Source organism: Aegilops tauschii, chromosome 1, assembly GCF_002575655.3.
Source record: "Aegilops tauschii subsp. strangulata cultivar AL8/78 chromosome 1, Aet v6.0, whole genome shotgun sequence".
Lineage (NCBI taxonomy): Eukaryota > Viridiplantae > Streptophyta > Magnoliopsida > Poales > Poaceae > Aegilops > Aegilops tauschii.
Window position 1 is genome coordinate 141,813,849 of NC_053035.3, and position 21,310 is coordinate 141,835,158.

Genomic DNA, 21,310 nt, shown 5'->3' on the forward strand with positions numbered 1-21,310 from the left:
CCCTTGATGAACATGATGCTTGCTATTCTTGTGGCCATGATGCCAATATTTATGAAGATGAATTTGCTATAGTTCTTTATGTTAAACATGAGATCGTTGCTATTGCACCCATACTTGATAGTTCCTTCAATGAAAAGCATGATTGCAATGATGTTACCAGAAATTCTCTTGATGTCAATTGTGCTAATAATATGCAAAACCCTAAGCTTGGGGATGCTAGTTTTGCTATGTCTACTACTTCTTGCAATGATCATGATTGGGGTGATTCTTTTTATGATCTTGAAAATTTATCTAAGCCCCATGATGAGTATGAGATTGATAATAATGTTTGCAATAATATTGAAAGTGGGTTTGGAAGAGTGTCAACTTTAGATCCCACATATTTGGAGAATGTTCAATCTTATGGTATTTTTGATAAAAGTGGGTTTGGAGAGGTCATGACTTTAGTTAATGTTATTCCCACTATTTTGGAAGAGTGTCAACTTTGCATGCATGTGGATCGTGTTGAAAATATTTTATGGGAAAGCTATTTTGTTGAATTTGCTTATGATCCTACATGTAATTATTATGAGAGGGGAAAATATGGTTGTAGAAATTTTCATGTTACTAAATTACCTCTCTTCATGTTGAGATTGCTATCGTCACTTTCTTCTTCCTTGCATATGCTAGTTTTTGCTTGCCTTGCAAATTTGTTTGCTTATAATATGCCTATGCATAGGAAGTATGTTAGACTTAGATGTGTTTGTCACGTGTTTTATGATGCTCTCTTTGCGCTTCAATTCTTGTCTTTCATGTGAGCATCATTAAAATTATCAATGCCTAGCTAGGGGCTTTAAACGATAGCGCTTGTTGGGAGCCAACCCAATTTTATTTTAGTTTTTTTTTTGCTTTTTGCTTCTGTTTAGGAATAAATATTTTTTCTAGCCTATGGTTAGATTTGTTTTTATGTCTTAATTAGTGTTTGTGCCAAGTTAAACCTATAGGATCTTCTTGGATGATAGTTATTTGATCTTGCTGAAAATTCCAGAAACTTTCTGTTCACGAAAACAATTGTTAAAAATCACCAGAACGTGATAAAATATTTATTCCAATTGCTGCTGATCAATAAACAAATTGTATAGGTCGTCCTATTTTGGTAGACTTTTCTGAGTTACAGAAGTTTGCGTTAGTTACAGATTACTACAGACTGTTCTGTTTTTGACAGATTCTGTTTTTCGTGTGTTGTTTGCTTATTTTGATGAATCTATGGCTAGTAAAAGAGTATATAAACCATAGGGAAGTTGGAATACAGTAGGTTTAACACCAATATAAATAAAGAATGAGTTCAATACAGTACCTTGAAGTGGTGTTTTGTTTTCTTTCGCTAACGGAGCTCACGAGATTTTCTGTTAAGTTTTGTGTTGTGAAGTTTTCAAGTTTGGGTAAAGATTTGATGGATTATGGAACAAGGAGTGGAAAGAGCCTAAGCTTGGGGATGCCCATGGCACCCCAAGATAATTTAAGGACACCAAAAAGCCAAAGCTTGAGGATGCCCCGGAAGGCATCCCCTCTTTCGTCTACTTCCATCGGTAACTTTACTTGGAGCTATATTTTTATTCACCACATGATATGTGTTTTGCTTGGAGCGTCTTGTATGATTTGAGTCTTTGCTTTTTATTTTACCACAATCATCCTTGCTGTACACACCTTTCGAGAGAGACACACATGAATCGGAATTTATTAGAATACTCTATGTGCTTCACTTATATCTTTTGAGCTATATAGTTTTTGCTCTAGTGTTTCACTTATACCTTTTTAGAGCACGGTGGTGGTTTAATTTTATAGAAACTATTGATCTCTCATGTTTCACTTATATTATTTTGAGAGTCTTAAAACATCATGGCAATTTGCTTTAATTATAATATCATGAGAAATTTGATGCTTGATAATTATTTTGAGATATAAAGGTGGTAATATCATAGTTGTGCTAGTTGAGTAATTATGAAATTGAGGAATACTTGTGTTGGAGTTTGTGATTCCCGTAGCATGCACGTATGGTGAACCGTTATGTAAAGAAGTCGGAGCATGAGCTATTTATTGATTGTCATCCTTTGTGTGGTGGTCGGGATCGCGCGATGGTTAACTCCTACCAACCCTTCCCCTAGGAGCATGCGTAGTAGTACTTTGCTTCGAGGGCTAATAAATTTTTACAATAAGTATATGAGTTCTCTATGACTAATGTGAGTCCATGAATTATACGCACACTTACCTTTCCGCAATTTTTCTAGCCTCTACGGTGCCGTGCATTGCCCTTTCTCACCTTGAGAGTTGGTGCAAACTTCGCCGGTGCATCCAAACCTCGTGATATGATACGCTCTATCACACATAAACCTCCTTATACCTTCCTCAAAACAGCCACCATACCTACCTATTATGGCATTTCCATAGCCATTCCGAGATATATTGCCATGCAACTTTCCACCGTTTCGTTTGTCATGACACGCTCCATCATTGTCATATTGCTTTGCATGATCATGTAGTTGACATCATATTTGTGGCAAAGCCACCGTTCATAATTCTTTCATACATGTCACTCTTGATTCATTGCAGATCCCGGTATACCCCCGGAGGCATTCACATAGTGTCATATCTTGTTCTAAGTATCAAGTTGTAATTCATGAGTTGTAAGTAAATAAAAGTGTGATGATCATCATTATTAGAGCATTGTCCCAAGTGAGGAAAGGATGATGGAGACTATGATTCCCCCACAAGTCGGGATGAGACTCCGGACATAATAAATAAATAAATAAAAGAAAGAGGCCAAAAAAAGGGGAAAAAAGAAAGAGGCCCAAAGAAAAAAAATGAGAGAAAAAGAGAGACGGGACAATGTTGCTATCCTTTTACCACGCTTGTGCTTCAAAGTAGCACCATGATCTTCATGATAGAGAGTTTCTCATTTTGTCACTTTCATATACTAGTGGGAAATTTCATTATAGAACTTCGCTTGTATATTCCAATGATGGGCTTCCTCAAATGCCCGAGATCTTCGTGAGCAAGCAAGTTGGATGCACACCCACTTAGTTTCTTTTGTTGAGCTTTTCATACACTTATAGCTCTAGTGCATCCGTTGCATGGCAATCCCTACTCCTTGCATTGACATCAATTGATGGGCATCTCCATAGCCCGTTGATTAGCCTCGTCGATGTGAGACTTTATCCTTTTTTGTCTTCCCACATAACCCCTATCATTATACATTATTCCACCATAGTGCTATCCATGGCTTGAGCTCATGTATTGCATAAAGGTTGAAAAGGATGAAGCGTGTTAAAAAGTATGAACCCATTGCTTGGCTGAAACCGGGGTTGTACATGATATGAATATTTTGTGTGGTCAAGATGGAGCATAGCCAGACCATATGATTTTGTAGGGATAACTTGCTTTGGCTAAGTTATTTTGATAAGACATAATTGCTTGGTTAGCATGCTTGAAGTATTATTGTTTTTATGTCAACATTAAACCTTTATCTTGAATCATATTGAATCTGAACATTCGTGCCACAATAAGAAGAACTACATTGAAAAGTATGCTAAGTAGCATTCCACATAAAAAATTCTGTTTTTATCATTTACCTACTCGAGGACGAGTAGGAATTAAGATTGGGGATGCTTGATACGTCTCCAACGTATCTATAATTTTTTATTGTTCCATGCTATATTATATTCTGTTTTGGATGTTTATTGGGCTTTATTATACACTTTTATATTATTTTTGGGACTAACCTATTAACCGGAGGCCCAGCCCAGATTGCTGTTTTTTTGCCTATTTCAGTGTTTCAAAGGAAAGGAATATCAAACGGAGTCCAAACGGAATGAAACCTTCGGGAACATGATTTTCGGAACGAACGTGGTCCAGAGGACTTGGAGTCTACGCAAAGCAACGAACGAGGAAGGCAAGAGGTAGGGGGCGCGCCTACCCCCCTAGGCGCGCCCTCCACCCTCGTGGGCCCCTTGTTGCTCCACCGACATACTTCTTCCTCCTATATATACCCGTATACCCTGAAAACATCAAATACGGAGCCAAAACCCTATTTCCACCGCCGCAACCTTCTGTACCCATGAGATCCCATCTTGGGGCCTTTTCCGGCGGTCCGCCGGAGGGGGCATTGATCACGGAGGGCTACTACATCAACACCATAGCGCCTCCAATGATGTGTGAGTAGTTTACCTCAGACCTTCGGGTCTATAGTTATTAGCTAGATGGCTTCTTCTCTCTCTTTGGATCTCAATACCATGTTCTCCTCGATCTTCTTGGAGATCTATTCGATGTAATCTTCTTTTGCGGTGTGTTTGTCGAGATCCAATGAATTGTGGGTTTATGATCAAGTTTATCTATGAACAATATTTGAATCTCCTCTGAATTCTTTTATGTATGATTGGTTATCTTTGCAAGTCTCTTCGAATTATCAGTTTGGTTTGGCCTACTAGATTGATCTTTCTTGGAATGGGAGAAGTGCTTAGCTTTGGGTTCAATCTTGCGGTGTCCTTTCCCAGTGACAGCAGGGGCAGCAAGGCACGTATTGTATTGTTGCCATCGAGGATAAAAAAGATGGGGTTTATATCATATTACATGACTTTATCCCTCTACATCATGTCATCTTACTTAAAGCATTACTCTGTTCTTATGAACTTAATACTCTAGATGCATGCTGGATAGCGGTCGATGTGTGAAGTAATAGTAGTAGATGCAGAATCGTTTCGGTCTAGTTGTCGCGGATGTGATACCCATATACATGATCATACCTAGATATTCTCATAACTATGCTCAATTCTATCAATTGCTCGACAGTAATTTGTTTACCCACCGTAATACTTATGCTCTTGAGAGAAGCCACTAGTGAAACCTATGACCCCCGGGTCTATCTTCCATCATATTAATCTTCCAACACGTAGTTATTTCCATTGCCGTTTATTTTACTTTGCATCTTTATTTACTCTTTATTATAAAAATACCAAAAATATTATCTTATCATATCTATCAGATCTCACTCTCGTAAGTGACAGTGAAGGGATTGACAACCCCTTTATCGTGTTGGTTGCAAGGTTCTTGTTTGTTTGTGTAGGTGCGTGGGACTCACGCGTGGTCTCCTACTGGATTGATACCTTGGTTCTCAAAAACTGAGAGAAATACTTACGCTACTTTACTGCATCACCCTTTCCTCTTCAAGGGAAAACCAACGCAGTGCTCAAGAGGTAGGAGTCTACGGCCGCAGCAAGGAAGTGCCTCCTTATTACGCGCAAAATAATTATTCCTCCACCTGACAGCGGGGACCCACCAGACGGGCCAACTTATTTCGTGAAAAAACGTTTCCCCTGACTGCTGGGACCCACCAGCTACATCTTCGCACGCAAGGAAGTGCGTCCGGGCAAAAAAAATGATTCGCCCCCCTGACTGCTGGGACCCACCAGCTACATCTTCGCACGCAAGGAAGTGCGTGACAGTCGGGACCCACCTGGTCGAAGCGTACGTAGCGTTGTCATTCTAGTCGCGAACGTGTACGTACATACTGGTCGATGTAGATGCGCGCACGTGTCGTAGTAGAGGGGCGCACGTAGTATGTACACGTACGTACAGCGGCCAGGGTGCAAGAAAGTAAATACGGCCACGTACGTACATACGGGCGGGGTCTTGAACGCCTACTCGCGCGCACGTACGGCCAGGGCTCGTGTACATGGCTGGGTCGGAACGGAGAAACAGCATCGTCGTCATGTTCATGGGGAGCCAACCGGCTGGGTCGGAACGGAATGCGTCGTCGTGTTCATCGGGAGGGCTTGGACGGAACAGCCGATGGAAATGAGGCTTGGCGTACCGCAGAACGGAGGAAACAGCCTTGTGTTCGACCGGCCATGTTTGAAACGGGATCCTGTTCATCGAGAGGGGTCTGGCGTACCACAAAACGGAGGAAACGGACCTCTACGATCGAAACGGGGGTCCTGTTGATCGGGAGGGGTGTGGCGTACCGCAAAACGGAGGAAACGGACTTGTGTTGGAGCGTTACGGTCGAAACGAGGGTCTTGTTCATCGGAAGGGGTGTGGCGTACCGCAAAACGGGACTCCACGGGATACTGTTCATCTCCACCGTCGACCCCCTCCATCCTCCACGGGCTACTGTTCATCCACCATCGACCTCCTCCAGCCTCCACCTGCGACTGTTCATCCACGGGCTCCTGTTCATCCAGCCTCCACCGCGCACTACTCCACCGGCTACTGTTCAACCAGCCCTCTCCACGGGCTCCTGTTCAACCACCCCTCCACGGGCTAATGTTCATCCAGCCCTCCACCATCTACTGTTCATCCAGCCCTCCACGGGGTGGTCCTGTTCATCCAGCCCTCCACGGGTCCTGTTCATCCAGCCCCAACCGGCTCGATCGATCGGGGTCCTGTTCATCCAGAGGCAACACCACAGGGTCCTGTTCATCCACCCCCACCGGGAACTGTTCATCAGACCCCCCCAGCAACGCTCACTGTTCATCCAGAGGCAACACCACAGGGTCCTGTTCATCCACTCCCATCGGGAACTGTTCATCCAAACCCCCCCAGCAACGCTCACTGTTCATCCAGAGGCAGCATCGATCGGCTTCAGTTAGCAGCAGTAGCGAAGGAATCGCTCGATCGGGTTCAATTAACAGCCATCGATCGATCGCTCGGGTTCAGTAACGCGTAGCCTGCAGTGCAATCGCTCGGGTTCATTTAGAGCCCAATGCCTCGCTCGGGTTCAGTTAGAGCCCAACGCCTCGCACCCACGCGCGTGTGTGTACGAGAGAAACGCGCATCGCTCTGCCCCGACCACCCACCGTAACCAGGAACACCCCGATATTTTCCTCGCCCTCGCTTCTACCACGGTTTTTTCCGTCATGGACGGCCCAAAGAATGTCATGCAACTGCGTCTCCGGCCCGCCCAGGACGAAAAGCCCATTTTCTGTCATGATTTTTTGTCATAGAAGTAGGACCCCACCACATCTATGATGATACCGTGTTCTGTCACAATTATTGTCATAGACGTGTCATAAGTATGACAGAAAAAAATTTCATTCGGCCCAAAATGTCACAGATGTGTCTTCCTTTTGTAGTGTTACCAGCAAGTGGGCCCAACACCCTCTTTGCCGTCAGCTAGTGAACGGCAAAGAAGCTTTGCCATCAGCTAGCTGAAGGCAAAATGCTGGATGATGGCAAAGCCATCCTATGTCGTCCGCTGCCTCTTTGCCGTCGGCTTTCCTCTAGCTGATGGCAAAGCCATTCTTTGCCGTCAGCTAGCTGACAGCAAAGATGGGGCGGACGGCAAATCTTCTGATTCCAGTAGTGTAAGTTTATGGATGATCATACAGAAAATTTATGCCGGATTGATTTTTGCATCTAGAAATCTTTTAGATTCGACCACGGGAGGTAGTTTTATGGAAATCACATTAGGAGAAGCTACTAAACTCCTAGATAATATTATGGCTAATTACTCTCAATGGCATACCAAAAGATCTTCTACTAGTAAAAAAGTGTTGGGGAACGTAGTAATTTCAAAAAATTTCCTACGCACACACAGGATCATGGTGATGCATAGCAACGAGAGGGAGAGTGTTGTCCACGTACCCTCGTAGACCGAAAGCGGAAGCGTTAGCACAACGCGGTTGATGTAGTCGTACGTCTTCACCATCCGACCGATCAAGTACCGAACGCACGGCACCTCCGAGTTCAGCACACGTTCAGCTCGATAACGTCCCTCGAACTCCGATCCAGCCGAGCTTTGAGGGAGAGTTCCGTTAGCACGACGGTGTGGTGACGATGATGATGTTCTACCGACGCAGGGCTTCGCCTAAGCACTGCTACGATATTATCGAGGTGGATTATGGTGGAGGGGGGCACCGCACACGGCTAAGAGATCAAGAGATCAATTGTTGTGTCTCCAAGGGGTGCCCCCCTCCCCGTATATAAAGGAGTGGAGGAGGGGGAGGGTCGGCCCTCTCTATGGCGCGCCCTAGGAGGAGTCCTACTCCCACCGGGAGTAGGATCCCCCCCCTCCAAGTAGTAGGAGTAGGAGTCAAGGAAAGGGGAGAGAGAAGAGAAGGAAGGAGGGGGCGCAGCCCCTCCCCCTAGTCCAATTTGGACTAGGCCTTGGGGGCGCCCAGCCTCTACTCTCTCTTTCCCCTAAAGCCCAATAAGGCCAATATACTCCCCGGCGAATTCCCGTAACTCTCCGGTACTCCGAAAAATACCCGAATCACTCGGAACCTTTCCGATGTCCGAATATAGTCGTCCAATATATCGATCTTTACGTCTCGACCATTTTGAGACTCCTCGTCATGTCCCCGATCTCATCCGGGACTCCGAACTACCTTCGGTACATCAAAACACATAAACTCATAATATAACCGTCATCGAACTTTAAGCGTGCGGACCCTACGGGTTCGAGAACTATGTAGACATGACCGAGACACGTCTCCGGTAAATAACCAATAGCGGAACCTGGATGCTCATATTGGCTCCCACATATTCTACAAAGATCTTTATCTGTCAAACCGTATAACAACATACGTTGTTCCCTTTGTCATCGGTATGTTACTTGCCCGAGATTCAATCGTCGGTATCTCAATACCTAGTTCAGTCTCGTTACCGGCAAGTCTCTTTACTCGTTCCGTAATACATCATCCCGCAACTAACTCATTAGTTACAATGCTTGCAAGTCTTATAGTGATGTGCATTACCGAGTGGGCCCAGAGATACCTCTCCGACAATCGGAGTGACAAATCTTAATCTTGAAATACGCCAACCCAACAAGTACCTTCGGAGACACCTGTAGAGCACCTTTATAATCACCCAGTTACATTGTGACGTTTGGTAGCACACAAAGTGTTCCTCCGATAAACAGGAGTTGCATAATCTCATAGTCATAGGAACATGTATAAGTCATGAAGAAAGCAATAGCAACATACTAAACGATCAAGTGCTAAGCTAACGGAATGGGTCAAGTCAATCACATCATTCTCCTAATGATGTGATCCCGTTAATCAAATGACAACTCTTTGTCTATGGCTAGGAAACATAACCATCTTTGATCAACGAGCTAGTCAAGTAGAGGCATACTAGTGACACTCTGTTTGTCTATGTATTCACACATGTATCATGTTTCCGGTTAATACAATTCTAGCATGAATAATAAACATTTATCATGATATAAGAAAATAAATAATAACTTTATTATTGCATCTAGGGCATATTTCCTTCAGTCTCCCACTTGCACTAGAGTCAATAATCTAGTTCACATCGCCATGTGATTTAACACCAATAGTTCACGTCGTCATGTGACCAACACCCAAAGGGTTTACTAGAGTCAATAATCTAGTTCACATCGCTATGTGATTAACTCCCAAAGAGTACTACGGTGTGATCATGTTTTGCTTGTGAGAGAAGTTTAGTCAACGGGTCTGCCATATTCAGATCCGCATGTATTTTGCAAATTTCTGTGTCAACAATGCTCTGCACGGAGCTACTCTAGCTAATTGCTCCCACTTTCAATATGTATCCAGATTGAGACTTAGAGTCATATAGATCAGTGTCAAAACTTGCATCGACGTAACCCTTTACGACGATCCTTTTGTCACCTCCATAATCGAGAAACATATCCTTATTCCACTAAGGATAATTTTGACCGTTGTCCAGTGATCTACTCCTAGATCACTATTGTACTCCCTTGCTTAACACAGTGTAGGGTATACAATAGATCTGGTACACAGCATGGCATACTTTATAGAACCTATGGCTGAGGCATAGGGAATGACTTTTCATTCTCTTTCTATCTTCTGCCGTGGTCGGGCTTTGAGTCTTACTCAATTTCACACCTTGTAACACAGGCAAGAACTCTTTCTTTGACTGTTCCATTTTGAACTACTTCAAAATCTTGTCAAGGTATGTACTCATTGAAAAAACTTATCAAGCGTTTTGATCTATCTCTATAGATCTTGATGCTCAATATGTAAGCAGCTTCACCGAGGTCTTTCTTTGAAAAACTCCTTTCAAACACTCCTTTATGCTTTGCAGAATAATTCTACATTATTTCCGATCAACAATATGTCATTCACATATACTTATCAGAAATGTTGTAGTGCTCCCACTCACTTTCTTGTAAATACAGGCTTCACCGCAAGTCTGTATAAAACTATATGCTTTGATCAACTCATCAAAGCGTATATTCCAACTCCGAGATGCTTGCACCAGTCCATAGATGGATCGCTGGAGCTTGCGCATTTTGTTAACACCTTTAGGATCGACAAAACCTTCTGGTTGCATCATATACAACTCTTCTTTAATAAATCCATTAAGGAATGCAGTTTTGTTTATCCATTTGCCAGATTTCATAAAATGCGGCAATTGCTAACATGATTCGGACAGACTTAAGCATAAATACGAGCGAGAAACTCTCATCGTAGTCAACACCTTGAACTTGTCGAAAACCTTTTGTGACAATTCTAGCGTTGTAGATAGTAACACTACTATCAGCGTCCGTCTTCCTCTTGAAGATCCATTTAATCTCAATGGCTCGCCGATCATTTGGGCAAGTCAATCAAAGTCCATACTTTGTTCTCATACATGGATCCCATCTCAGATTTCATGGCCACAAACCATTTCACGGAATCTGGGGTCATCATCGCTTCCTCATAGTTCGTAGGTACGTCATGGTCAAGTAACATGACCTCCAGAATAGGATTACCGTACCACTCTGGTGTGGATCTCACTCTGGTTGACCTACGAGGTTCGGTAGTAACTTGATCTGAAGTTACATGATCATCATCATTAGCTTCCTCACTAATTGGTGTAGGAGTCACAGGAACATATTTCTGTGATGAACTACTTTCCAATAAGGGAGCAGGTACAGTTACCTCATCAAGTTCTACTTTCCTCCCACTCACTTCTTTCGAGACAAACTCCTTCTCTAGAAAGGATCCATTCTTAGCAACGAATATCTTGCCTTCGGATCTGTGATAGAAGGTGTACCCAACAGTTTCCTTTGGGTATCCTATGAAGACACATTTCTCTGATTTGGGTTCGAGCTTATCAGGTTGAAGCTTTTTCACATAAGCATCGCAGCCCCAAACTTTAAGAAACGACAACTTTGGTTTCTTGCCAAACCACAGTTCATAAGGCGTCCTCTCAACCGATTTTGATGGTGCCCTATTTAACGTGAATGCAACTGTCTCTAATGCATAACCCCAAAACTATAGTGGTAAATCGGTAAGAAACATCATAGATTGCACTATATCCAATAAAGTACGGTTATGACGATCGGACACACCATTACGCTGTGGTGCTCCAGATGGCGTGAGTTGCGAAACTATTCCGCATTGTTTCAAATGAAGACCAAACTCGTAACTCAAATATTTTTCTCCGCGATCAGATCGTAGAAACTTTATTTTCTTGTCACGGTGATTTTCCACTTCACTCTGAAATTCTTTGAACTTTTCAAATGTTCAGACTTATGTTTCATCAAGTAGATATACCCATATCTGCTCAAATCATCTGTGAAGGTCAGAAAATAACGATACCCGCTGCAAGCCTCAACACTCATCGGACCGTATACATCAGTATGTATTATTTCCAATAAGTCAGTTGCTTGCTCCATTGTTCCGGAGAACGGAGTTTTAGTCATCTTGCCCATAAGGCATGGTTCGCAAGCATCAAGTGATTCATAATCAAGTGATTCCAAAATCCCATCAGCATGGAGTTTCTTCATGCGCTTTACACCAATATGACATAAACGGCAGTGCCATAAATAAGTTGCACTATCATTATTAACTTTGCATCTTTTGGCTTCAATATTATGCATATGTGTATCACTACGATCGAGATCCAACAAACTATTTTTCATTGGGTGTATGACCATAGAAGGTTTTATTCATGTAAACAGAACAACAATTATTCTCTAACTTACATGAATAACCGTATTGCAATAAACATGATCCAATCATATTCATGCTCAACGCAAACACTAAATAACATTTATTTTAGGTTCAACACTAATCCCGAAAGTATAGGGAGTGTGCGATGATGATCATATCAATCTTGGAACCATTTCCAATACACATCGTCACTTCACCCTTAACTAGTCTCTGTTCATTCTGTAACTCCCATTTCGAGCAACTGAACTAGTATCAAATACTGAGGGGTTGCTATAAACACTAGTAAAGTACACATCAATAACATGTATATCAAATATACCTATGTTCACTTTGCCATCCTTCTTATCCGCCAATTACTTGGGGTAGTTCCGCTTCCAGTGACCAGTCCCTTTGCAGTAGAAGCACTCAGTTTCAGGCTTAGGTGTAGACTTGGGCTATTTCACTTGAGCAGCAACTTGCTTGCCGTTCTTCTTGAAGTTCCCCTTTCTTCCCTTTGTCCCTTTACTTGAAACTAGTGGTTTTTGGTTACCATCAACACTTGATGCTTTTCTTGATTTCTACCTTCGTCGATTTCAGCATCACGAAGAGCTTGGGAATCGTTTCCGTTATCCCTTGCATATTATAGTTCATCACGAAGTTCTACTAACTTGGTGATGGTGACCAGAGAATTCTGTCAATCACTATTTTATCTGGAAGATTAACTCCCACTTGATTCAAGCGATTGTAGTACCCAGACAATCTGAGCACATGCTCACTGCTTGAGCTATTCTCCTCCATCTTTTAGCTATAGAACTTGTTGGAGACTTCATATCTCTCAACTCGGGTATTTGCTTGAAATATTAACTTCAACTCCTGGAACATCTCATATGGTCCATGACGTTCAAAACGTCTTTGAAGTCCCGATTCTAAGCCGTTTAAGCATGGTGCACTAAACTATCAAGTAGTCATCATATTGAGCTAGCAACAACGTTCATAACATCTGCATCTGCTCCTGCAATAGGTTTGTCACCTAGCGACATAATTCTTCTGTGCAGCAATGAGGATAAACATCAGATCACGGATCCAATCCACATCATTGCTACTAACATCTTTCAGCTTAGTTTTCTCTAGGAACATATCAAAAATAAAACAGGGGAGCTAAACTCGAGCTATTGGTCTACAACATAGATATGCTAATACTACCAGGACTAAGTTCATGATAAATTTAAGTTCAATTAATCATATTACTTAAGAACTCCCACTTAGATAGGCATCCCTCTAATCCTCTAAGTGATCACGTGATCCATATCAACTAAACCATGTCCGATCATCACGTGAGATGGAGTAGTTTCAATGGTGAACATCACTATGTTGATCATATCTACAATATGATTCATGCTCGACCTTTCGGTCTCAGTGTTCCCAGGCCATATCTATTATATGCTAGGCTCGTCAAGTTTAACCTGAGTATTCCGCGTGTGCAACTGTTTTGCACCCGTTGTATTTGAACGTAGAGCCTATCACACCCGATCATCACGTGGTGTCTCAGCACGAAGAACTTTCGCCACGGTGCATACTCAGGGAGAACACTTGTACCTTGATAATTTAGTGAGAGATCATCTTATAATGCTACTGTCAATCAAAGCAAGATAAGATGCATAAAAGATAAACATCACATGCAATCAATATACGTGATATGATATGGCCATCATCATCTTGTGCTTGTGATCTCCATCTCCGAAGCACCGTCATGATCACCATCGTCACCGGCGCGACACCTTGATCTTCATCGTAGCATCGTTGTCGTCTCGCCAACTTATGCTTCTACGACTATCGCTACCGCTTAGTGATAAAATAAAGCATTACAGGGCAATTGCATTGCATACAATAAAGCGACAACCATATGGCTCCTGCTAGTTGCCGATAACTCTGTTACAAAACATGATCATCTCATACAATAAAATATAGCATCATGTCTTGCACATATCACATCACAACATGCCCTGCCAAAACAAGTTAGACGTCCTCTACTTTCTTGTTGCAAGTTTTACGTGGCTGCTATGGGCTGAGCAAGAACTGTTCTTACCTACGCATCAAAACCACAACGATAGTTTGTCAAATTGGTGTTGTTTTAACCTTCGCAAGGACCGGGCGTAGCCACAATCAGTTCAACTAAAGTTGGAGAAACTGACACCCGCTAGTCACCTGTGTGCATAGCACGGCGGTAAAACCAGTCTCGCGTAAGCATATGCGTAATGTCGGTTCGGGCCGCTTCATCCAACAATACCGCCGAAACCAAAGTCTGACATGCTGGTAAGCAGTATGACTTATATCGCCCACAACTCACTTGTGTTCTACTCGTGCATATAACATCTACACATAAAACCAGGCTCGGATGCCACTGTTGGGGAACGTAGTAATTTCAAAAAAATTCCTACGCCACACAGGATCATGGTGATGCATAGCAACGAGAGGGGAGAGTGTTGTCCACGTACCCTCGTAGACCGAAAGCGGAAGCGTTAGCACAATGCGGTTGATGTAGTCGTACGTCTTCACCATCCGACCGATCAAGTACCGAACGCACGGCACCTCCGAGTTCAGCACACGTTCAGCTCGATAACGTCCCTCGAACTCCGATCCAGCCGAGCTTTGAGGGAGATTTCCGTCAGCACGACGGCGTGGTGACGATGATGATGTTCTACCGACGCAGGGCTTCGCCTAAGCACTGCTATGATATTATCGAGGTGGATTATGGTGGAGGGGGGCACCACACACGGCTAAGAGATCAAGAGATCAATTGTTGTGTCTCCAAGGGGTGCCCCCCTCCCCGTATATAAAGGAGTGGAGGAGGGGGAGGGCCGGCCCTCTCTATGGCGCGCCCTAGGAGGAGTCCTACTCCCACCGGGAGTAGGATCCCCCCCCCTCCAAGTAGTAGGAGTAGGAGTCAAGGAAAGGGGAGAGAGAAGAGAAAGAAGGAGGGGGCGCAGCCCCTCCCCCTAGTTCAATTCGAACTAGGCCTTGGGGGGCGCCCAGCCTCTCCTCTCTCTTTCCCCTAAAGCCCAATAAGGCCCATATACTCCCCGGAGAATTCCCGTAACTCTCCGGTACTCCGAAAAATACCTGAATCACTCGGAACCTTTCCGATGTCCGAATATAGTCGTCCAATATATCGATCTTTACGTCTCGACCATTTCGAGACTCCCCGTCATGTCCCCGATCTCATCCGGGACTCCGAACTACCTTCGGTACATCAAAACACATAAACTCATAATATAACCATCATCGAACTTTAAGCGTGCGGACCCTACGGGTTCGAGAACAATGTAGACATGACCGAGACACATCTCCGGTAAATAACCAATAGTGGAACCTGGATGCTCATATTGGCTCCCACATATTCTACGAAGATCTTTATCTGTCAAACCGCATAAAAACATACGTTGTTCCCTTTGTCATCGGTATGTTACTTGCCCGAGATTCGATCGTCGGTATCTCAATACCTAGTTCAATCTCGTTACCGGCAAGTCTCTTTACTCGTTCCGTAATACATCAACCCGCAACTAACTCATTAGTTACAATGCTTGCAAGGCTTATAGTGATGTGTATTACCGAGTGGGCCCAGAGATACCTCTCCGACAATCAGAGTGACAAATCCTAATCTTGAAATACGCCAACCCAACAAGTACCTTCGGAGACACTTGTAGAGCACCTTTATAATCACCCAGTTACGTTGTGACGTTTGGTAGCACACAAAGTGTTCCTCCGGTAAACGGGAGTTGCATAATCTCATAGTCATAGGAACATGTATAAGTCATGAAGAATGGGTCAAGTGCTAAGCTAACGGAATGGGTCAAGTCAATCACATCATTCTCCTAATGATGTGATCCCGTTAATCAAATGACAACTCTTTGTCTATGGCTAGGAAACATAACCATCTTTGATCAACGAGCTAGTCAAGTAGAGGCACACTAGTGACCCTCTGTTTGTCTATGTATTCACACATGTATCATGTTTCCGGTTAATACAATTCTAGCATGAATAATAAACATTTATCATGATATAAAGAAATAAACAATAACTTTATTATTGCCTCTAGGGCATATTTCCTTCAAAAAGTGCATGCGATTGAAGAAATTAATGTTTTGAGTGGAAAGGTGGATGAACTTATGAAATTGTTTGCCAGTAAGAGTGCTCCTATTGATCCTAATGATATGCCTTTGTCTACTTTGATTGGGAACAATAATGAATCTATGGATGTAAATTTTGTTGGTAGGAACAATTTTGGTAATAACGCATATAGAGGTAATTTCAACCCTAGGCCGTTTCCTAGTAATTCTAATTATGATAATTCCTACAAAAATTCTTATGGAAATTATAATAAGATGCCCTCTGATCTTGAGAACAATAATAAAGTTATTATTTATTTCCTTATATCATGATAAATGTTTATTATTCATGCTAGAATTGTATTAACCGGAAACATAATACTTGTGTGAATACATAGACAAACAGAGTGTCACTAGTATGCCTCTACTTGACTAGCTCGTTGATCAAAGATGGTTATGTTTCCTAGCCATAGACATGAGTTGTCATTTGATTAACGGGATCACATCATTAGGAGAATGATGTGATTGGCTTGACCCATTCCGTTAGCTTAGCACTTGACCCATTCTTCATGACTTATACATGTTCCTATGACTATGAGATTATGCAACTCCCGTTTACCGGAGGAACACTTTGTGTGCTACCAAACGTCACAACGTAACTGGGTGATTATAAAGGTGCTCTACAAGTGTCTCCGAAGGTACTTGTTGGGTTGGCGTATTTCAAGATTAGGATTTGTCACTCCGATTGTCGGAGAGGTATCTCTGGGCCCACTCGGTAATACACATCACTATAAGCCTTGCAAGCATTGTAACTAATGAGTTAGTTGCGGGTTGATGTATTACGGAACGAGTAAAGAGACTTGCCGGTAACGAGATTGAACTAGGTATTGAGATACCGACGATCGAATCTCAGCGCCGGCGCTATTCTCCGGCCGCCTCCTCACCGAGCAGCCCCCGGCCGTCCATACCAAACCATGTCTCGACATGGCCGCCACCACGCCCGCGCTTTCGCCATAGTTTTGGCCGTCGATCGGAGGAGGTTTGGCCGTCGCCGTCTTTGCCCATGGCAGAGCGGACACGACCGTCGGCGACGTACCACGGCGGCCGCGGCAGCTTCCGACGAGAGCTCCAGAGCGGCCAGTAGCCGGCCGGCAACCATCCCTGCTGCGTCGAGGTGATCATCGCGGCCTCTTCGCCACCACGACCGCAAGGTGTTCGACATTTTTCCCACAAAGGTATGGACAGTGGAGACGAGTTTTTCTTCCATCACTTCCTTTGTTCATCGGACGATTCGTCGTCGGATGATGAAGATCTTGTGGTGGTTGCACTGGTGTTCACGACCACATTCAACGGAAGCTTCCTCGGTACAGGGGGTCAGTCCCTAGCCGTGCTCCCAACCTGAACCGCAACAGGGAGAGAGGCCACGCCCTGCTCTATGCCGATTACTTTGCGAACACCCCGCTTTTCAAGACGGATAAATTTCGTCGCCGTTTTCGTATGGCAAGGCATGTGCTCAGTCGTATCCGAGAGGGAGTGGTTGCTCATGACCCATACTTCGAGTGCAAGACGGATGTCCTTGGCAAGCTTGGATTCTCCTCTTATCAGAAATGCACCGCGGCCATCCGCATGCTTGCATATGGAGTTCCAGGCGATCTGGTGGATGAGTATGTGCGTATGAGTGAGACAACATGTCTGATGTCAATGTACAAGTTTTGCCAGGCTGTGATCGAGGTGTTTGGCCCAGAGTACTTGAGGCAGCCAACTGCCGCTGATACAGAGAGATTGTTGGCGACCAACGCAGCTAGAGGCTTTCAGGTATGCTTGGCAGCATAGATTGTATGCACTGGGAGTGGAAGAACTGTCCATTTGCTTGGCAGGGCCAGTACAAGGGGCATGTCAACGGGTGCACTGTCATATTAGAAGCGGTGGCATCGCAGGATCTTTGGATATGGCATTCTTTCTTCGGCATGGCAGGTTCTCACAATGATATCAACGTGCTGCAACGTTCTCCAGTCTTCGCGAGGCTTGCAGAAGGCCACTCCCCACCTATCAACTTTGAGATCAACGGCCACCAGTACAACAAGGGATACTATCTAGCTGATGGTATATATCCTCAGTGATCAACTTTTGTGAAGACAATCTCGAAACCCAAGGTGAGAAGAGAAAGAGATTTGCCCAAATGCAAGAGAGTGCTAGAAATGATGTGGAACGTGCTTTTGGTGTGCTTCAATCCCGGTGGGGTATCGTTCGAAACCCTGCACTGTCATGGGATGAAAGGAAGCTTTGGGAGGTGATGACTGCTTGTGTGATCATGCACAACATGATCGTCGAGGATGAGCGTGATGAGAGTATCTTCGACCAAGGATTTGATTATCAAGGTGAAAATATTGAGCCCCTGCACCAAGACCCGGCCACATTTGAACAACTTGTCCAATTCCACCGTGAGATGCGTGATTGGCACATTCATTTGAATCTTCAAAATGACTTGGTTGAGCACGTGTGGGATCACATTGGCAACCAATAGATGTATTGGTACATTTTATGTTCAGTCAAGACAATTTCGGTTTGATTGTAAAACTATTTTATTAAAGACAATTTCAATTGGGTCGTAAAACTATTTTAATTTCCAGACAAATATTTGGGTTGTAAAACTAGTTTTGATGAAAATATGAGCATTTTTGGCCCTGACAGACAGGATGGGGCAAATGGATGCGGCCGCGCGCTGGGCGCACGGCCACCGCATCCCAGGACACGCCCGGACACGACCTCATTGCCCTATCCAAACGGACAGAATCCGGACAAAACGGACGTCCGTTTTGGGTCGGTGGAGTTGGCCTTAGATTACAGCGATAGCATAATCGTAGAGGAACCGAACCCTCAAAGACAAGACAAGTGCTACTTGGGCAACATGGCGATGGAACAAAATCTCCCTGCCGCGATCACCGGTTTCATGCGGCCCTCCTGCCCCAATCACGTGGCCCGACATGATTCCTTTACTTTGGTTGACGTGGCTCCGGGCATCCTTGGATAAGTCGGCCAAGGACGACCACCGTGCCGTAGGTCTATGCGCATAAGACCGACCTATTTTATTTTTATTCTGCTGCGCTGATCAAGATGGAGCTGTACGTTCTGGCAAAAAAAAAAATGAAGCTGTACGTCTGTCTTGCTATCCCTTACGCTGGCTGGATTGCCATGTTTAGGAGCTCCGGTCCAGCCTGTCCCCCGCCAACAACCCACGCCGCCGCGTTTGTAATAGGAGAGCTAGGCCACCCAACGGCCGCGCCCGTTTTGGCTCTCTCTCGAGGCTGGGTGCTGGTTCCGGCGATCCTCCACTGCCGGACCGGCTGCCGCGGCCGCCAACATCGCCGGCCGGCCTTGTTCCTTGCTGCCCCGGCCTCCTCCGTCGTCGTACCTAGCTGTCTCTCTCTCTCTCTCTCTCTCTCTCGCCAGGTAACATCCAATCCCACTTGTTTTGTTTGCGCCCGGCGGCGTGGCGATCGAATAGATGAATCAGCAATCAAGTTGCATGACCAACCACGTACGCCGCCGCGCGCCTGGGACAAGAGGAATTGTTTATGCGCTCACAAGAATTGTATGCATGCATGCACCGTCGTCGTAGGAATATTAGCTGGCCAGGGATTAGGGCGTAAACCAAGCGATCTAGCTAAGTAGGTTAGGCTCATGCATACGGGACCAGCTTTACACCTATCTCGCCGTCGCCAGGACAAGACGGAGTTTTTTACTTGAATTTTATATGATTTAAAAACTCCTTGTCTTGCACAAGTCATCCTGGGACACATGCGGCGTCTCGTCTATGGCCGGACCAGACGGACGCCACCGCCGCGGACGTGGACGTACGGCTAACGACCGATGTGTTCCGTCCAATATCTCCTCCCAGTCCCAGCTGTGCAATCAAATGAAAATATATACTGTACCACACATGCGGCGCGGTCGATGGGCGACGGCTGATCTTTGTAATGTCTGTCTCCAGAATGTCAAGCCTTTCCATGCCCGATCCATCCTCCTGTACCTACGGCTGGTCCCTTGTCAAGACGATGGGGACGGCCCTGATTTTACTACTCGTGTCCTGGACTCTGATTTGAAGTGTGCATGCACAGCTGTTTCTATCTCACACCGTGCATTTTGCCCGGCCTGGAATTGCTCCTGCCACCTGGACTATTTTAGATTGTGAAACTTACGACGACTACTGATGATTCAACAACGTCTGCAGGCCTGATGTGGGGGAGGGTTGTTCAGCAGAATCCTTGCCAATCAGGAGCGTGTTTGTTTCTCCAAACAAGAGGAATCGGTGGGTACGATTAGAGGTCACTGGAACCCAAACGAAATTTTATCCACCTAATAGCTTGAACGATCATCTTGCTACTCCTGAAAGCGACGCTCCAGCAGTAATGCCATACTTGAATGTTTCATTCATTCATGGAAAGAGTCTGCTTACAAAGAGGAGCGAGGATGAGGAAAATGAAATAACCAACTTCCTTGAATTAGGCCGCCACCCCAAACGCACGTTACTGTTGTCATCCGCGTCAGAACGTTGCTGAAACTCCTGCAAAAGTGCAAGTGCAGCACTGCTCGCCACACTTTGGGCGCCTCCTTTCAGAGAGCTGCCAAGATCTGTCAGTAGAAAAAACAAACAGACTTGTGAAGAATTGTGTGAAGCTCTCGTGTAGCGTCATGGAGCAGTATTCACTGCTAGTAGTATACAGCTTGCTCTCACAACCGGTTTGTTTCAGTAGCATCCACAACTGTCAGGTGGTGGCGCGTAGTACCCAGCCAGAAGTACGCATACGGCTCCTTTTTTTTCCGAGGATGACACATACAGCTCCTAGCTAGGATGTGTCCACGCGATGTGTCACGCACTGATGGGGCCAGTGCCAAGCCAACGAACCAGCCAGTCATCGACTCATCACCATATACGAACGGCGCATTTGCCTATTTAAAAGCCAAACACAAATCGTCGGTTGCACTTGCACATGATCTGTCCACCACCTTGTGTTCCCTGCCTGCCTTCCTAGGTTTTTCCTCCCTCTTCATCAAAAGGGTTTTGTGCTTCTGATGCTGATGCTCTGAGTACTTCCATGCCTGTCCGCCTAGCCTAACAACGCCCAGAAGCGTCTAGTAGTTGCTCAACAACTTGGTTGCCAGTTTTTTCTTAGTTTCTCCAGGCAAGTCAGAAGCTCTACCGATTTCATTTCATTATTAAGATACAAAAAGGCAAATATAAGGCAAATCTGCTGATCGCCTGCTGGTCCAGCTCGACATGGACAGTTTGGCTTTGGCACTAGTAAG

At 44.6% G+C, this 21,310-nt stretch overlaps 2 protein-coding genes across 2 annotated transcripts; both read left to right on the plus strand.

The window, feature by feature from the left end:
• The first annotated feature begins 17,500 nt into the window (after positions 1-17,500).
• LOC141027851 (uncharacterized) lies at positions 17,501-18,123 on the plus strand. Its single transcript, XM_073505388.1, has 2 exons — positions 17,501-17,818; positions 17,881-18,123. Exons 1-2 carry the CDS (start codon positions 17,501-17,503, stop codon positions 18,121-18,123), a joined length of 561 nt encoding a protein of 186 aa, XP_073361489.1.
• A 59-nt stretch (positions 18,124-18,182) lies between these two features.
• On the plus strand, positions 18,183-18,527 carry LOC141027853 (uncharacterized). The gene has a single exon (XM_073505389.1). The coding sequence runs from the start codon at positions 18,183-18,185 to the stop codon at positions 18,525-18,527; it is 345 nt and encodes a 114-aa protein (XP_073361490.1).
• The last annotated feature ends 2,783 nt before the right edge of the window (positions 18,528-21,310 follow it).

What these genes read in the sequence shown, in the direction of transcription:
- LOC141027851 (XM_073505388.1), top strand. Translation starts at nt 17,501, where the DNA reads ATGGCAAGGCATGTGCTCAGTCGTATCCGAGAGGGAGTGGTTGCTCAT. An exon ending in ACGCAGCTAGAGGCTTTCAG is followed by an intron (nt 17,819 to 17,880) that starts GTATGCTTGGCA and finishes TTTGCTTGGCAG; the next exon opens with GGCCAGTACAAGGGGCATGT.
- LOC141027853 (XM_073505389.1), top strand. Translation starts at nt 18,183, where the DNA reads ATGCAAGAGAGTGCTAGAAATGATGTGGAACGTGCTTTTGGTGTGCTT.